The sequence below is a fragment of the Psammomys obesus genome, unplaced genomic scaffold (assembly GCF_907164565.1).
Source record: "Psammomys obesus unplaced genomic scaffold, mPsaObe1.curated_primary_1811, whole genome shotgun sequence".
NCBI lineage: Eukaryota > Metazoa > Chordata > Mammalia > Rodentia > Muridae > Psammomys > Psammomys obesus.
The window spans coordinates 17,029,823-17,048,896 of NW_026596149.1; the positions used below are offsets into that span (position 1 = coordinate 17,029,823).

The 19,074-nt window shown below is 45.0% G+C and overlaps 1 protein-coding gene across 4 annotated transcripts in view; it reads left to right on the forward strand.

The window, feature by feature from the left end:
* Positions 1-785: 785 nt before the first annotated feature.
* Positions 786-19,074, forward strand: part of Il15ra (interleukin 15 receptor subunit alpha) — a 27,127-nt gene continuing 8,838 nt past the window's right edge. For 2 of the 4 annotated variants that reach the window (XM_055593915.1, XM_055593917.1), the window contains exons 1-5: positions 786-933; positions 12,022-12,216; positions 15,250-15,348; positions 16,604-16,801; positions 17,313-17,345. In XM_055593915.1, the coding sequence (XP_055449890.1) occupies positions 840-933; positions 12,022-12,216; positions 15,250-15,348; positions 16,604-16,801; positions 17,313-17,345 (619 nt within the window). In that variant the 5' untranslated portion in view covers positions 786-839. The remainder of the gene's footprint in view (positions 934-12,021; positions 12,217-15,249; positions 15,349-16,603; positions 16,802-17,312; positions 17,346-19,074) is intronic. The other 2 variants (XM_055593918.1, XM_055593916.1) reach the window with 2 other exon arrangements.

The following is a 19,074-nucleotide window of genomic DNA, read 5'->3' on the forward strand; positions in this document are numbered from 1 at the left end:
TTTTTTTTAAATTCAATGCCTTTTCTCCCCCGCTTCTTCTTCCCCGGCCTTTCTTCCTCTGTCTTTTCCTATCCCTTCTCCCTTTCCCTCTCCCTCTATGCCCCTTCTCCCAGACCAAGCACTTGGCATTTTCTTGAGTTGGAAAGGTACAGCCGGAACACAGCAAAGTGTCCTGGGCCTGGAGAGGAATTAGTCATTGCCATTACCACTGCAGGCAGGCAGCCAGGAACAGCTGTGCTCTTTTCTTGAGGCTGGAGTGCACCAGGAAACTGACCTGGGTGTAGAATCTACCATCTGCTCAGAACTGCCGCTGGCTGCACTGGGGCGACAGACACCTCCTCAATCGCCCAAGGACGAAGAGCGCAAGCAGTCAAGCTTAGGACTACAGGGAGGGAAACTCTGAATTGCAATCGGAACTACTGAAGGCCAGCAGCCAGGGCAGGAGACAAATGGACGAGGTTGGAGTCAGGTGTGGAAGCAAAAGCAGCAGAGTGGACCCAAAGGAATTTGCCTCCGCAGTGAAGACAGCATCAAGGAGCAAAAGGGAGATCACCGGCTTGTACAGGTGAGCCCCCCCCCCCCCCCCCGAGCTTCTGGGGACAAAAGCAGTCTTACTGGGGAGGGGGTGTCACTGAGGCCCTCTGGGGCTTCTTCCAGAGCAGGGGTGGGGATGCTGAGTCACAGATCTGTCACCACTTAGCACCTCTCTGCAACCCCGGGGGCTAAAGCAAAAGCGAAAGCGAATGCTCCTGGCTGCCGGCTGGTCTTGGAGCTGAGCTAGGCACCTCCAGGGACCCCAGCCTTGCATCCCGGTGGGTCACTGCGAGGGACGATCAGCCATGGTCTCTCCGCGGCTCCGGGGCTGTGGAATCCACGCCCTCCTGGTGTTGCTGCTGCTGCTACTGCTGCTGCTCCCGCTGCGGGTGTCATCGGGTAGGAAGCGTCATGCGCCCAAGCAAGGGCGCAGAGGGGGACCCCAACACCCAGCTGAACTTGACCGGTGGGGGTCACATCTTCCCGGGGCCACGCCAGGGGTCCAGCTGGAGAGGGTCGCTGAGGGGCGTGAGGGGTTAGGGAAGGACACATGGAGGCAGCCTGGGAGAGCACAGATATGACCATGGCCCCTTGCCCTTCTTCAGGCTGGCTCCTGGGCCATGCGTGCCAGAGAGTCGAGCGACCCCACTGGCGGCTTTTTGGTGACTTAGGGAGGAGAGCAGGTCTGACGAGATCAGCAAGAGTTAGGGAACTTGGAGAAATGTAGGAGTGTGTTTCTGCCAGCCCATCCGCACAGCTCTGGGATGCCGCGCCGCGTTGTGGGGTTCCAGGAGGGGCTGGAGGAAAAAACGCACCTCAAGACTCTCAGGTCCAAGTAAATTAGATGGTAGGCACTGGGCAAAGGACTGCGCTCCCGGGGCAGGTTGTACATCTGAATGCTGGGAAACAAGTCCCAGTTCTCAACCGCACAGGAAACTCCGTGCTGGGATGGTTGGAGCAGAGACTGTGCTCGCAGAAAAGAGGGGGTGTTGTATGTTCCAGAACGTGTTGACTAGATCTCATCTCATTGAGAAGAATGAATGAGACTCCTAGTTTTGTTCCGATAGGTCTAGAAGGAAAGAGAAAGAACAGATGAATTTAGTAATGTCCCAACCCGGGACCTTTCATCTTTTTATAATTATGAAATTCTTCAGTCTCATAAAAATCTATGTACTCTCTGTACAGAAATGTGCAAGAAAGCACATGCTTGCAAATATGCACATGATTTGGGGGCCAAGAAGTCATCAATGGATTTGCCTGTGAGTTAGCAATTCCTCATCCCTGAGAGTGTTTTAAAGCAAGATTTCCCAGATGGGCAGCTAACCCTGTCTCCTTGGGATTTGGTCATAGTTATCCCACTCAGACATGCTCCTGGTGTTGGTTCTGTAGAGGTGTTGTGGAGTTTCGTTTTCCCTCGGCTGTGATTCTTGCCTCCACCCCCACCCCCCCATCTGTAAAGCTGGGTTTTGTTGGTAAATTCCCCTTAACTGGATACCAAAGAATGTGGTCCTGAGATGCCAGAAATAGCCTACAGCTATTTCAAATAGCCTGAAAGTGAATGTAGTTTTAGTGCAGCACAGTCTAAAGGAAGTGCCTCCCTTTTGCCTGAACAATGTCTTTCTGTCGTTATGGTACCCTACTGGGTCAAAACTAACTCAGGTAAACTGAATATATTTAAATTGTGCATTTGTTAAGTTTCTAAATAAAAGCATATGCTCTTGAAACTATCAGCACAATCAAGACAGGAACATGCCCATTACTGTCAAGCTCCTCGTGTCCTCCAAAATCCTTATCTCCTGCCCTGCTCTGCAATGGCTTATCTTTTTTCTTTGAATTTGTTGCACTTTCTAGAATTTTACACAAATGGAGTTTTACAGCATGTTTTTTGTTTGTTTGTTTGTTTGTTTGTTTGGTATGGCTTCTTTAGCTCCGTAATTATTCTTTGTTCATGTTGGAACTTGTATCAACAGTAAATTCCCAGCACTCTGAAGGCTGAGGCAGGAGGATCTCTAGCTCAAGGATAGTCTGGGCTATATAGTAGGACCTAAAAGCTTAAATAAATAAGTAGAAGAGTGGCTGCTGAGGAGATGGCTTAGTGCCCCCCAGATTTGAGAACCTGGATTCATGTGAGCTGGGTACACGCACAGCACAATAGGGTGGGATGAGAGGCAGGGACAGAAGAATTTCAGGTGGGAAAACAAGAGGGGGGAAGGGAGAGGGGAACGAGAGAGAGAGAGAGAGAGAGAGAGACTCAAACAATGTAGAAGGTTGTTTGACTACTCCCTTCACCTCAGCATCCTTTACATACCCAGCTAAACAACTAATTATTGTTAGAGCTGTGGTTGAGCTTTAATCGTCTCCTGACTATTGGGTATTTGGGTGGTCTCAGCATGGCACTATTTAAGAGTCAATATGTTGGGTAACTATATTCTCTCTTCTCATCATCAGCCTCTTCCTCTTCTTCTTTTTCCTTCTCCTCCTCCTCTTCCTTTCTTTGAAACAGGGCTTACTGTGTAGCACTGGCTGGCCTTGAACCTTCTAAGTAGACCAGACTGTCCTTAACAGAGGTCTGCCTCCCAAATGTTCATCACTATCCCTGGCCCTGCTGCTTCTTTTCCTTATATAGTCCCTTCAATGTGTTCTAAGAATCACATTAGTGTCCTTCATCACATATGGTAGTAGTTATTACTGGAAGGCTTCTCCCTTGAAAGAGTTAATATTCTTTTGGCCAATACAGTAGGGGACTTTCAGGTCTGTGGAGGAAGTACATTGCTAGGCTGCATGATGGATGGGTGCTCTAAGACTGTAGCAAACAAAGTGTAATTAGGAGATCCTGAAAACTACAAGTGAGATTAAGGTTTCTGCAATAGATCAGTGAGTGGTGAAGAAATCCTGAAGCAGAGGTGGTGTCTCTGGGAAACTGGAGCAAGATAATCCCTCCGGAGTCCAAACAGTATGGAACAGGTTTCATTCTTTTCCTGTCGTGTGATCTACAACTTTGTACCCACCCAGCCTTCTCACCCTCAAAGTTGATTGGGAAACGTAGCTAATGGACCCAAGGGGTAAAGGAGAATGGATGAGTTCAGGGGAAATGAGCTGAGTACAGCCTGTCCTTATTGCACCATAAGGAAGTATGTCGGGTTGCCTGGCACTTCAGCCAGGAAGAAAAATAGGTTACTGGGAGCCTAGATGTCCTGACTCTTTCTTTGGGTGTGTTTGATTCAGAGTGAGCTTCTGGAGGGCAATAGCCACATTTTCTCTTCTCGGTGTCTTACTGCCTATCACCATGTTCAAATGGGAGAGTAAGGAAAAGAAAATGCTGAAATGAAGCCTGACTCCACATAAAGAATGGGAGGGGCACACTAACCTGACCACTCTTGAACTCCAGATACAAGAGTAGGCCAGGGCTCCTTGCCCATCTTAGACTCTTGTGAACCAACTTGATAAAGAAGCCTGATCCACAGGTTCTGGGAAACAGAAAGGGGTGTAGCCTTGTGCTTCATGCAAATGATCATTATGACTAGCTATGTAAGTTAGCTCCAGTTTCCATAACTTCATATACTATATGCTCCCAAATTAGAAATACCTACTGTGTATGGGGCTTAGACTTGAGAAAGGAGTGCTAGAGAACTGTGAAATACACTTGCCGTCTTCATGGTGCTTATAATCTGGCAGACAAGATGAGACTTGCTTACACTGGACATCTCCCATCTAAATACCAACCAGGCCTGACCTTACTTAGCTTCCAAGACCAGGCAAGACCTATTGTGTTCAGTACGGTATAGCTATAGACTTACATTGAATATCTTAGGATATATATGGATATATATACACATGTATGTGTGTGTATATAGAGAGAGATTGTGTCATTGTAGTATTAAAAGATATAATTAAGGCTGAAGGAAATGAAAGTTAAAAAATATTTCATTGTAATGTGAGACCATCTAGCTTTGTAAATTAACCGCCACTTGGCTGTTTGGATTGACAGCAGTATTTTGATATCCTTGTACATTCAAGTACCAACTATTCCTATGTTTATCTCTGAGTACCATTCACTATGGAAAGACCCAATATAGACTTCCTTTTTTAGCAGAAAGACAAAGTAAATAATGCAAAGCCATCTTAGAACAAAACACCCAGGAAAAATTAAAATAACATAAATACCTCTCTAAATTGATGGTTGGTAGAAGAAAATTTTGCTGTTCAAAACAAAAACAATAATAACGCATTAGTGTACTACAGTGGATGTAAAAGAAAAATGTATGATAACCACAACACAAGGCCTAGGAGAGAATATATGGAGTATAGTCTTTAAGGCTATGTATGTGTGTATGTGTGTGTGTGTGTGTGTGTGTGTGTGTGTGCATGTGTTTGCCAAAGGAGAACGTTCAATGCCCTGTTCTATAACTCTTTGCCTTATTCCTTTATGATAGATGTAATTAAGTAGTTCTCTCGCTGAACCCGGAGCTAGGCTGGCGGAGATCCTCTTGTCTCCCCACCCTCAGCTCTGGGGTTGTACGCGCACACAACCACACCTAACTTTCTTACATGAGTGCTGGGGATTTGGACTCAGATCTTCACACTTGGACAGCAAGAGCTCCCACTGGCTGAGCTATCTCTCCAGCCCTGTTCAGAGTTCTTATATTATAGGTGTGAAGTAATAGAATACCACTTGGTGGTAAACAGTGGTACCCTAAAGCAACCTATAAAATAGTACAATAATGCAGCTGGGTGTGGTGGCTCATGTCTATAATTATAGCACTAGCAACAGCGAGAAGGATAATTGCTATGAGTTTGAAGGAACACTGGTCTAAATAGTTTTAGGCCAGCCTGAGCTACATAGTGAGCTCATGTCCAAAACTAAAACTCAGTCAATGAAACTAATAAAAATAAAATGCAATAATGATTTCATTAATAAGACAATAAAGGAGATAAAATGGTATCATGAAATATGTTCAAGCAAGTCATGGCCTGATCATGTCCTCAGGAAATCCCATAGGACCTATAGAATGTTATTCAGTTTGTAGAGACTGTATAATACCAAGTCAATACATTTTTTGGTTGTTAAAAAAAAAAAGCCACAGTAAATAACAACTTAAACACATTATTTCCATTGACATCAAAAATATTAAATCCAGAACCCATGAGGCCCTGACCCAACCTGAGTAGTTGCCAGTTAATGGCTCCTGATGTCTGGGGAGCCACTTCTACTTATTGGTGTAGCCAATAACTCCACGCCCATGCTTGTGAAAGCAACTGTACTAAAGCTCTGTGTGTCATGGTTCAGCAGCTAAAAGTACAGGCTGCCTTTCTGGAAGACTTAGGTTCACAACCATCTGTAACTCCAGTTCCAGGGCGTCCAGCACCTTCTTCTGTCTCTATGGGCACTAATTAAGAAAATGCCTTACAGGTCTGCCGACAACCCATGCTATGGAAGCAGTTTCTTAACTGAGAGGTTCCCTCCTCTCTGATGACTTTAGCTTACGTCAAGTTGATACAAAACTAGCACAATATATATTTTAAAAAGACATGAAAGTAGAAGGAGGACTTATTGGAAAGAAGAAGGGGACTGGAGGGAACATGAAGGTGATAAGAGGAAGCAATTGGGAGTGAATATTATCAAAGCACATTATGTACATGCATGAAATTATCAGAGAATAAATTTTAAAATTAAAATATTAAACCCTTAGCACACCTGGCAAACGTTATACAAGGCTAGCAGGCTGAAAGCTCGAGGTGAGATGGCTCAGCTGGTGAAGGTCCTTGTTGCTAAACCTCAAGACCTGTTTTAATCCTGAGATCCCTGAGGTGGAAGGAGAGAACTCCTGCAAGTTATCCTCTGACTAACACATGCGCGCACACACACCCACACCACAAAATAAATACAATAAAAAAATGTAATACTATAAAAAACACTTTTTATAGAAATCATTAAAGACTTAAATCAAGGCAGATGCTATGTTTGGGTTTTGAGAAGACAATATTACTAAGGTGTCAGTTTTCCCCTGAGCTGACCCACAATTTTAACACTGTTCCAGTGGGGATTCAGCAGCAAACTGATCTTCTACAAGTCAGTGAACGTAACAGAATCAAAGAGCCAACTTTGAAAGCAATTGACAAAGATTGGCACACACACACACACACACACACACACACACACACACACACACACACCAGCTTCAGGACTTGTTTTGAGAAGGGAATGGCAAGTTGATAAACACACTGAAGCAACAGAGTGGCAGGTAGGGACACAGACAAGCACACACTTGGTCCTGGCTCAGGATCCCATGAAAAGACCGCTGGAGATAAACCTGTGTGGAGACAGGGTCACAAACCCACTAAAGATGCCTGTGAGGGGCTAGAAGTCAAGAAAGCCTGAAATAACGAAGGCTGAAATAACAAAGCTCGCCCGACTTTGATCCCTGGCATCCACATGATGCAAGGAGAGAACTGATTTCTGCATGTTGCCCTTTGACTACCACCCAAAAGCCACGGCAGGAGTAACCTCCTCTCTTACACACACACACACACACACACACACACACACACACACATATATGCACATACACAAAATAAATAAATAAACTTTTTTTTTTACTTTAACAAAAAGGAAGGGTTAGAAATGTTGATTTAGACTTAGGGAGGAATATGCTGAGAAATAAATAGCACCTGCTTAGGAAACCACAAGAGTGTGAATTTTGGGGGTAACATTTTTGACATGGTCTCATGTAACCCAGGCTAGCCTCCAACCAGCTATGTAGCTGAAGATGCCCTTGAATTTCTGGCCCTCTTGTTTTCATGTCCTTAGTGCTGGAGTCGCTTCATACCTCACCACACCTGGCTTTAAGGCTCGGCAGCAAATCTCACACGCCTTTAATTCTAGCACTTTGGAGGCTCAGGACGGATGATCTCTGCGAGCTAGAGACCAGCCTGGTCTACTTAGTGAGCTCCAGAATAGACAAAACTACACAGAGGAGCCTTGACTCAAAAGACAAAAGTGTGGGGCATGGATGGCACACATTTTTAATCCAAGCACTTGGGAGGCAGAGGCAGATAGATCTCTATGAGTTTGAGGTCAGTCTGGTCTACAGGACCAGGTCTACACAGAGAAACCCTGTCTCAGAAAACCAAACAAAAAACAAAAAACATACCTGGCTTTAATACAGAGTTAAGGATCAAACCCGGGGCTTCATATGTGATTGCTGAGCACTCTACCCACTGTGGGGGGGGGGGGGGAGAATGTGTGATTAAAATAAAAATACAGGAGGATAATAGAGAGACAGATGAGTAGATGAAGTGGCAAAAGCAAAGAAGGGTTGCAGAGAGGTGCTGGGGCAGAACTTAGTGCAGGCAGTGCTGACATCAAAGGAAAGGATGCAGGAGCATCAACAGATGAGGATGAATAGACTCAAGGTCCACATTCCCTGCTTTTTCTAGTTTACTCCTCTTTTTCTATTAGTTGTTGTTCTGTTTTCATCATTTACTCATTTCCTTGCTCTTTTTAAGATTTTTTGTTGTTGTTGTTTCGTATTTTATTTGTGTGAGTATATCTGTCTGTGTGAGTGTGTGCCATGTGTAGACGCTGTGTCCATACCCAAGGGAGCCAATGTTAGGTCATCTGGAATTGGAGTTACAGGCAGTCATGAGCCGCCTGATGTGGGTGCTGGAGGCTAACTTCAGGTCCCCTGGAAAAGCAGTATTTGCTCTTAACCCCTGCATCCCATCTGTTCGGCTCCAACTTGCTTTTAAACTCCCATCATACCAGGCAGGCTTCACAAGATACTGACCCTGAGGGGAGACACCTCAACTTGCCAGCAGTGAGCATGTCCTGCAGGCCCACAATGACTGAGTCCTCTCACAGGAATATTCTGGAAATGTATCAGTTCTTGTTGACCAGATTGAACTGCTTGCCCTGCTTTCCCCTTATTCATCTGGCTAATTCTTGCTCATCCTTGAACTTTTTCATGACAGCATTTTTTCAGCCATTGCAGTTTAGACAACAATGTCTATCATTCCCAGCTGTGTCCATCTGGTTCATCTGCTATACCCTGTACACCATGTTCCAGGAGCAGGAATGCTCCAGATGTGTGGAAGGACCAAGCAGAGCTCACAGCAATATCAGCCTTCAGGAAGAGTGTTCCATGAAGAATGTTTTTGTGATTCCAAAAGGCAGAAATGCCCCATTCGACGAAGGGGTTCTTAGGCTCCTTTGCCTCCAAGGTTTCGAAACGACCCATGACAGGGCCTGCCAGTTCTCTGGGGGAAGAAACCAAACTGTCTGATCTCACAGGATCCCCTGCTGGCCCAAGACAAGACAATAACTTTAAGAAGCAGGCTTGGGGCAAAATAGACAAAGGATAGTTCATCCAGATGCCTCTCTCTAGTCTTTCCTCCTGGGAACCACAGGAGTCTCTGGAGATAGTGATCTATGGCCACAGACTGTTTATCCAAAGATGATGTAATAGCTCTGCCAGAGGTCCAAAGGTCCAAGCATAGTTCAGAAGGAGGGAACATTTTATCAAAGATCAGGCCTGGTATTTCTCACTGGATTTTCCATTCTGATCTCCTGCCAAATGTTCTCAAGATTATTTGAATTGATTTTTATGATTGTTCCTTCCCACCCCACACCATTACTCCAGGTCTAAGCATTTTCCAAACAATGTAACCTACGGCCGAGTACCACAAATGAAGATTTAAAAGTTTGGAAACATTGAGCTAAACACATGGCTCACACACAGTGGGATATGGATTTTAGAGATGGAGGAAGAGTAAGATTCACTTAATAGATAGCCATTGAGATGGCTCTGCAGGTAAAGGTACTTGCCAAGCCTGATTTGACCACCACCACCCCTAGTGCCTGCATGATAGAAAGAGACAACTGACCCCCACAGCTTGCCCCAACCTCCACATGTGTGCTGTGGTAAAACACAGACACACACATACACACACACATACATGCACACACAGGCAAATATATAAATGTGTGTGTATGTGTTTTTTTGAAATAGGGTTTCTTCATATATCTCTGGCTGTCCTGGAACTCACTCTGTCGACCAGTCTGGCCTCAAACTCACAAGAGATTCACCTGTCTCTGCCTCCTGAGTGCTGGGATTAAAGGAGTGCACCACCACTGTCTGTCAATAAGTGTATTTTTAAAAGTTAAAACCTTAGACTAGAAGTTTGAAAGATCATATAAGAATGCATAAGAGAAATCCTTAATGATGGAATCAGTGCCATGACCTGGAGATGGTGTGAGCAGGCTGTTGTGCTCACCTTTGTGTCGTAAACAAAACACCATTTGCTCTGCTGCACTTGTAGACAGCAAATTCCCAAAGCGTGGTTCTTGGACCTGTACCATATGGGACTTAAAAATGCAGATTCCTGGGCTTTGTTTCAGATCCACTAGCTCAGTAGCTCTGGTTGGAGCCAGCTAGTTTTTATGGGCTTTGAGCATCGGTGAAAAAAGAGGACCTGAGGTGACAGGAGGCAGGAAACAGCAGAGAAAGGGCTCCACGTGGCAATGATGAGCTAGCCCTGGGAAACAAAGCTACTGCTAAAATTCCACAAACAGAACAAGTGGAATTGACAGCACCAGGCCCTGGTCATGGAAGAGGGAACTCTGAAAGGTGGGACTAGGTGGCTTATAAAAAGGGGTGGCAAGTCAGCACTATGAAAACCACATCTGGGGAATAACTAGAGAAAAATGTCCTCACTAACTGATAGTCTTGGCCTGAACTGTCAATGGGTCTTGGAGGTTTTTTGTTTGTTTGTTTGTTTTTTGTTTTTTTTTTTGAAAAGAATCCTGGTAGAACACTTGCCTAGTATGTGCAAAGCCCTGAGCCTAATCCACAGCACTAAAGAAGAAAAGGAGATGGAGGAGGAAAAAGGAGGAGGAATTTTCAGAGGGCCTAGTCATAGGTAATTTTCTGTTGCAATAATAGAATACCTGAGACTTGCAGGGTTTTTTTTAGAAAGCCAAAATTTATCTTGTGCTTCTGTAACCTGGGAAATCCTGCAAGAGACATCTTCACCTGTTCTAAATTAAATACTGTGTTTGCAGTTAGAGGTGGAATAGTTATATAATGTTAAGTGGAATCATGACCTGGCTGTTGTTTTCGTTTGGAAATGAAGCATGACAAAAGGGGGTGTGACTGAACGGAGTTGGCAAGGTGTGCACTTGTGAGGGATAATCTTGGCTGTCAACTGATTACACCTGGGATCAACTAAAATCCAAGCAGCTGAGCACACCTTTGAGGGATTTTCTTGTTTGGATCATCGGAGCCACACCTCTGGGGGCAGCCCACACGAAAGGATGTGGAAGAAGGAAGCTTTTGTCTTGTGTCTGCTTGCCTTCAAGCTGGCTGGCAAATTCATCTATTCTTTTCTGAGACATTCCTCTGATGCTATTCTGCAGGATTCCATTGTAGAGTGAACAGCAATAGCTCTCCAGGACTTCTCTGGGACTATATCACCAGATTGTGATTCTGAGACATTCAGAATCGCAACTGTCTTTGTGCCAGCAGGCAGCCATTGATGACTACTACATTGTAACTATTGCTAACACGTTCCCCACTTTAAAGCCTCTCCAGGAAAGTCATGAATGTTTTATCTCAATGTGTGCAATGAATGCTAAGAGTTGAAAGAATCCTCGAGGAGAATACTTCAAGACTTAGAAAATGTAAAATGACTTGTTGATAAAAATCCCCCAGCCTGGGTTGGGTGCTCTTCCAAAGGTCTTGAGTTCAATTCCCAGCAATCACATGGTGCTCACAAATATCTAGAATGATTTCTGGTGCCTTCTTCTGGCATGTAGGCATACATGCAGGCAGGACACTGTACACATAATAAATAAATCTTTTTTTTTTTAATCCCCCAATCTGGAAAAAAAAAAATGGATTCACAGTCAAGCTATTTCAAATTAACAGTTGAACTTAAGTAAAAAAATGTTCTAAAAGGAAGTCAGGCAAGCACTGTGTAATCAGAGATCAGGAAAGATAAAGAGAAAAGAAAGTACAAAACGGGGCTGGAGTATAAAGGGGAAGATCACGGAACTGTAGGATAAGGTTACCAGCAAGCAAATAAAGGCTTTCCTGGCAGGTAAATATGGCAGTCTGCAAGGGACAATGATGGGAGATAGTCAGCTAAGAGTATGGTAGCGGGTTGTGAAGAAGGAGGGGTCATGGTGAGTGGCAAGGGGGAATCAAAGACCGGCGCAGCTTTTGATTATGTGAAACCAAAGCAGAAGACATCCAGAAGGGCAGACTGACAAAACCTCATAGGCTTCTTACGAATTGTGCAGACTGCCAAGGAAGAGGAAAGTCTAGGATACCTGTGTTGTCCTTTCTTATCACACCCACGAGCTGGTGTCTACCTGATGGAGTCCCTGGTGTAAGCTCGACCCTAGCTACAAACCTGTTTCTTGTGTTCCCCTGAGGACACCCAGGAAACCCCAGTCTTCTCATCTCTCTCATCTCATGCACTTTATAGGCACCACATGTCCAACCCCCATATCCGTTGAGCATGCCGAGATTCGGGTCAAGAATTACAGCGTGAACTCCTGGGAGAGGTATGTCTGTAACTCTGGTTTCAAGCGGAAAGCTGGCACATCCACCTTGACTGAGTGTGTGATGAACAAGAACACAAACACTGCCCACTGGACAACTCCCAACCTCAAGTGCATCAGTAAGTAGCCAGTCTCCGCACCGCTCCCCCGCCTCCCGCCAAGGCTGAACAGAGAGCAGAGCTCAAGCGTGGGAGCTGTGGGAGCCAAAGAGGCCTGTTCTGAGATACAGCGCTAACTAAACCAGTGGGGCATGAAGCACCCCCGCCTAGGATGGGAATACAGACATCCACAGTGGGTTCTGTCATCCAATCTTGATTTAAGTCCCAGCTCTGCCACTTGCATATTTGTGACCTTGGGCAAAACCCTTAGCTTCTTTCCCCCTCCCCCCTCCAACCTGGATTCTCTGTGTGTCCTGGAATTCACTTTGTAGACTAGGCTGGCCTCAAATTCACAGAGATACACCCGCCTCTGCCTCCCAAGGGCTGGGATTAAAGGCATATGTCACTATGCCCAGCATTCCTTAGCCTCTTGGAACTCTGGTTGGTCACCCAGAAAATGAACCTGATGTCAGCAGTAGTTTATAGAATTGAGTGGAACCTGGTAAATGTTAACTATTACAACCATTAGTGTTTGTTTTGGCTGACAGTAGCAGGTTGTCTGTGGACAAGGGTGTGTCCTCAAACTCACCACCCAGTGAGCTTTTTGGAACTTTTACGAGGCATAAGGCTACAGGAAAACATATGCTGTTCTTGTTTGCCTAAGAACCCAGGAAGTTGGATAAACCTAACAAATAGAATATCCTTCTCCTACCCACCAGTGTAGTGTCCAATTAATGCTCAAGAATAACAATGAGGGGGGGGCGGGGGGAGGAATACCAGTCAGTAGTGATGCAAGCCTTTGATCCCATCATTCAGGAGGTAGAGGCAGATGCATCTCTAAGTTCAAGTCCAGCCTGGTCTACAGAGTGAGTGCCAGGACAACTACTGACACACAAAGAAACACTGACTGGAAACAAAACAAAACATAACAACAACAATAATGATGACTGTAAGAACTGACTTAAAAAATAAAAATCACCCACAATTGGATGAAGGTCAACATTCCTGGGGTGAAAGCTACTTGGTGGTGCTTTCAAGCATACTAATCCTCATTCTACTCCCTAGAAAAATAAAAAGTAGCCCATAATCTTCCAGGAGAGTACTGCTCAAGCAATCATCCACAATGTATCCAGTACATGGCAGCAGCTAGTACAGTCACCCAGAATGTATGTCAAAATGTTAGACCCATCTTCTGGGAACTCCTGGAAGAGCCAGGCTTTCTCTCAGGCTGCCAGATGGCCTTCATCCCTCTTCTCCATCCAGCCCCAACCCCATACACACCCAGCTTCAGCATGAGAGTTCAGCAGAGGGGAGGGCAGAAGAGAGCCCTGATAGCAGTTCACAGGAAACCCAGAGCTGGAAAAGCAAATTGGCTCATGGTTCCAGCTGCAGTTGAAGTTTTGGAAAAGTCTGGGGAAGACCAAAGTCAAATAGTAGCTTTTGGAACTGGAAATGGAAACCCGACACTTTTGCATTCTTGGGAAATGTAGTGAATCAGTTAGTTTTGCTTTGCTATGACTAAAATGCCTGGCAGAAAAAGTATTGTTAGGCTCATGATTTGGTTCACAGTCCATCATCACACAGAAGGAAAAGCCAAGAGGCTCAGTCGTGGTGGTGGGAATGTAAGGAAGAGCTAGCTCTTCACATGACATGGATCAGGAAGCAGAGAACAGTGGCAGAAGCAGGGCAGAGCTGCGATGTTCAAAAGCCCATCTCTGGTGACTTCCTTCATTCAACAGACCCTGCTCCCTTGCATAGCCTTTGAAGAAACGCTACAAGCTGGGTGCCCAGCCTTTAGAACATGATCCTGAGGTCACATTCCAGATCCAAACACTCAGGTTTCCTCAAACCCTTACAGTCTTTGGTGAAAAAATCCAGGATGGAAAGTTGCTCTGAATAGGGACCATAAGGAGGAGAAGGAGAAAAGAAGAAGGAGGAGGAGGAGGAGGAGGAGGAGGAGGAGGAGGAGGAGAAGAAGAAGAGGAAGAAGAGGAAGAAGAGGAGGAGAAGGAGGAAGAGGAGGAGCAAGAGGAGGTGGAGGAAGAAACTGCCATCAGAATGTTTTCAAATTACACTTAGTTATTTATTCTATTGGGGAAGAGACATCACAGTTTGTGTATGGAGGTCAGATCTGCAGGAATTGTTTCTCTTTTTCTGCCATGTTGGGCCTAGGGATTTGTACTCAGGTCTCCAGGCTTGATGGCAAGAATATTTGCCCACCACGTCCTCATTTCTTCTCTTTTTGAAATATGTGTGTGTACTTGTTTATGTGTATGTACATATGTGTTATATTTGTATACACATATATGTGTGTGTGCACACGTGTGCTGGTGTGTGTGAAGACTGGAGGTCTGTCTTAGGATGTCCTTCCTCCACTGTCACTCTATCTTGTTTTTTGAGACGGCGTCTCTCACTGAACGCTCACTGATTGGCTGAGTGGTGAGATTTGTAGAGATGCCTGTCTCCGTTCCTCCATTCCTCAGCAGCACCGGGGCTGCAAATTACGCCATCATGCCCTAATTTTTATGAGTGTGGGGGATCAGAACTCAGATCCTTATGCTCGTGTGACAGACACTTTACTGACAGCTATCTCTCTAGCCCTGTAACCAGGATTTCAGAAGCCAAAGGCTGGAGGGATCTTTAAGTCTCATCTGGTCCAAAGGTTTTACTCCTTGGCCATTTTTTATCACCAGCAGCTCCCTTCATTGTTTTTCCCTAGTTCTTGTGCACTGACTATTTTCCATAAATAAATGAACTCTGATGAGTAATAGTTTATTTTCCCCATGAAAAACTCGTATGATGAAACTTAATTAATGCCACATATATCATTCTATGCAAAAACATTTGATGACTGATCTTCAGAAAAGCAGCTTACAGGTGTGCATTTGAGTTGGGCAACTGATTTTTCATTTCCTATGCCTCTAGCTTTGCCCCAGGAGGCCAGAAATAAACGTACACTGATGCATTGGTAATTTTTATTTATGGGGCAGTTCTGAAACTGCCCCAGATTCTGCCCTCAAAATCATAAATGCCATGTGACTATTCTCTCTCTAGGAGACCCCTCCCTGCCTCACCAGAGTCCAGTGTCACCTTCCACAGTAGTGACGCCAAAGGCAACCCCACAGTCAGAGAGCCCTTCCCTTCCTGAAAAAGGTAGGAATACTGGGGAAATTTCAAATACTATCATCTAGGACCCTATCAAAGATACAATGGCCCACTGCTGCTGGTCATTGCAAACCTACGCAACGGAACACATAAGACTCAGAACTTATAGCCAAGCGTGGTTATGCATGACTTTAATCCCAGCACTCAAGAGGCAGAGGCTTTCCTAACAGCCATAAAGCTCTAGGTTCAACTTCCAGTACTATTAGGAAAAAATAATGATAAGATAAAATAAAAGAGGGTCTCTTCTGGTGAATAGGTTGCATATAAACAGAAAAAAGTGGTAGGAACTTGACCCACTTAAGATGGAAGTGATCCCCAATTTCCTTTGGAATGACTCACGCAGTGTTTACTCAAGAGACAAGAATGATCAACTAGTCTCTCTCAGCCTTTCCTTGATGTCCCAAATGCTTTCTCAGATGTTCCTCGTTGAGACAAAAATGTGCAGTCATAACTTGGACACTAACTGGTGTGATCGTGGGTGATTGGATGTGAATGCTCTGTGGGTGTGGTAGTTTGGGGAGGGAGAGACACACATGAGTAGTACCAATGGATTGAAAGCTATGAGCACTTCTTACACGGTGGATGCCTGGCTGAGAGAGTATGGGAACAGAACACATCAACGCCTCTGGAACGCCAAGATGCCTAGCCTCCCAGCATTTTCCAGGCTAGATAATCGCCACAGTGGAAGACTCATTTTCAGTGGGAAGGGAATGGAGAATAGGGAGCAGGGAGGCCACTCAGTTTAGGGGCATCCATCTGCCAATGATGAGCAAGGAAGACAGGAATCTAAATCCAGGCATCCTCCATGCCAGCAGGAACTACATCATAATACTCTCCTCAGACACTGCCTATGGCATTCAGGGAAGCTAGGGATACATAATAAGCTCTGCCTCAAGAAACAACAAAACTGAAAGGGAAACCAACATTCTAGCTGTCTTTGGCAAATACAGTTTCACTTATGTGTTGGCCTTAAGTCTTTGAGAATAAAACATACCTTCTTCAAAGAACAGGCATATCTGCACACATCTCTTGTTTTGTTTTGTATTGTTTTTTAATGCATCATAATAAATGACTTCATTATTTAGAGTCATCTCAAGGACCATCTTCCAGTGGATGGCTATGTTATCTACTTAGGGGACAGTTTTCTGGAAGTGGGCTGGCCAGGACAGGCTCACCAAAGTGGATTCTTGTGTTCCAGGCACTAGTGTAAATTTTCACGTCTCTGTCTTGGAATTTCCTGCAGAGCCAGGAGAGTTGCCTCCCAAATCAGATACCACAGTGGCCACAGAGACAGCTACTATGCCTGGCTCCAGGCTGACACCATCCCAACCAGCTTCCGCAGAAACTGCAGAGACAGGCAGTCATGAGTCCTCCCGAGCCCCATCTCTTGCAAGAACAATAACATTGGAGCCTACAGCCTCCACTTCCCTCAGGATAACAGGTTAGCCTGAGTTTTGCATAAGGACAGGCCAATTCCTCACCTGGAGAATTCTGAGACCTGGGGTGGAATCTTGCAGGAGGATGTTTGCATTTGCTTTGGGCCACTTGGGCTCAAGCCAGGACTGACTGAGTAGCCCAGTCGCCTCCATCATGCTTAACTTGTCTCTACAATGCCCACTATAGGGATAGCCAGAAAGGAAATCCCTCCTCTCACATATGCCATGGCTTATTGGCATGCATGCTGGGCGGGGGGGCAGGAGCATTTGACAGTGTGGAGCTGTGGTCTGTGAGGTAGAGAAGCCACTGACAGTTACTCCTTTTAAGGCATAGTTTAGGTGTGGCCAAATACCTCAGCAAGTTAACCTGCTTGTTTTGCTAAGACCAATTTAGTTGTGCCAGCTCTGAGTCTCTAAGCTCTGGTTCTCAGATGGTAGCTAATCTCTCCGGCATGGTGAAAACCTAGTGTTCTTGGGACTCCCAACACTGACTCCGCTCTCTTTTCTCCTTTGCAGAGATTTCTCCACACACTTCCAAAATGACAAAAGGTGAGCTTTGTTTATTGGTTTGTTTGTTTGTTTGTTTGTTTGGTCTGATGTGTTCACAACCAGGGACTACAAAGCAGACCCAACATGCTCAGCATTCTGGTCCAGGCCACTCTAGCACAGTCACCAGCAGCACATTCTTTGCCTCTTTGAATTGTCTTCATCAGAGAATAACTTGTGTAATAAAATACCCTATTTATGGAAGTTGTCATTGGACGTGGTTACTTAAGATAGGTAGATTCTAACTGTCAAACTAGTGGTGTACAAAGGAGGGAGTTAGTATCCCACAAAAGAGCTTAATAGCTCAGGTACTCACAGTTAAGCCCCACTAGGCTCCACTCACACCTAGCGCATACAAGCAAACCACAGGAGCCTGCTGCTGCCATCCTGCCAGAAGCTGCATGAACCTCACCCAGGCTGGAACACTGCACTGTGCAGAGAGATAGTCCAGACTGCTCCATCTGGACTAGAGAAGCCACCGACAGTTACTCCTTTTAAGGCATGGCTTAGGTGTGACCAAACACCTCAGCTAGTTAACCTGTGTGTTTTGTCAAGACCAATTTGGTTATGCCAGCTCTGAGTCTCTGATGGTTCTAAGATGGTGGCTAATCTCTCCAGCATGGTGTTAAACCTAGTGCTCTTGAGACTCCAGCACTAGGTTTACCTAAATGGTTTCTGTCGAGAAAAAACATGGAGCATTACAGAACAGAAAGAAAGAGCCTGTAAAAGCCATGCAGGAGGAAAGCAAAAAAAAGTGTTTGTGAAAAGTAGGAAGAGAGACTTGAAGAAGAAAGAAAAGAATGAGAGAAGGGAGGACAGGATCAGCTCACTGACAGTGCGCTTGCTCCACGAGTCCAAGGCTCATGCTTGTTCTCCAGTGGCATAAGAAAGGGCGCAGTACAGAGAGTAAGAATTTAGTACTTCAGTCTGACAAGCTTGAAAGGGAGCAAAAGGCACTGCAGAGATGGCTCAGTGGTAAAGACTACCTAAGTGGTCTTTCAGAGGACCAGAGTTCAGTTTCCATCAACCCAGAGAGGTAGCTCCGAACCACTCATACCTGTGGGCACCCGCATACTCACGCATGCGCGAGCACGTGCGTGTGCGCACACACACACACACACACACACACACACATGCACGCACACAGATATTTTTTGAAAAGATAAGATAACATGATTATAATTTAATATGGAAAACATTCTTTTCATTATAAGTTTCCTTCTGGAGAATGGCTCACTGGCATTTGTGGTCCTATTTTACCTACACTAAGTAACATCTGAAAATTGAATGTAGCTTTAGATACATTAGCAGTTTGTTGGTTACAATAGTTTTTATAAATGATCAAATGCAAGCCAGGCCTGGTGGTGAAAGTCTGTACCCTCAGCTACTTGGGAGGCTGAGGCAGAAGGATTGCAAGCTCAAGGCCTGCCTAGACAACTTAGTGAGACCCTATATCAAAATTAAATGTAATAGCCAGTGTGGTGGTGCATACCTCTAATCCCAGCACTTGGGAAGCAGTGAGTTCAAGGCCAGCCTGGTCCACAAAGCAATTCTAGGACAGCCAGGGCTGTTACACAGATAAAACCTTGTGTCAAAAAACAAATAACCAATCATTCAATCAATCAATGTATAAAGAGGACTAAGGATGTAGCTAAACCGTGAGTACTTGCTCAGTCCTCATCACTAGATAGATAGATAGATAGATAGATAGATAGATAGATAGATAGATAGA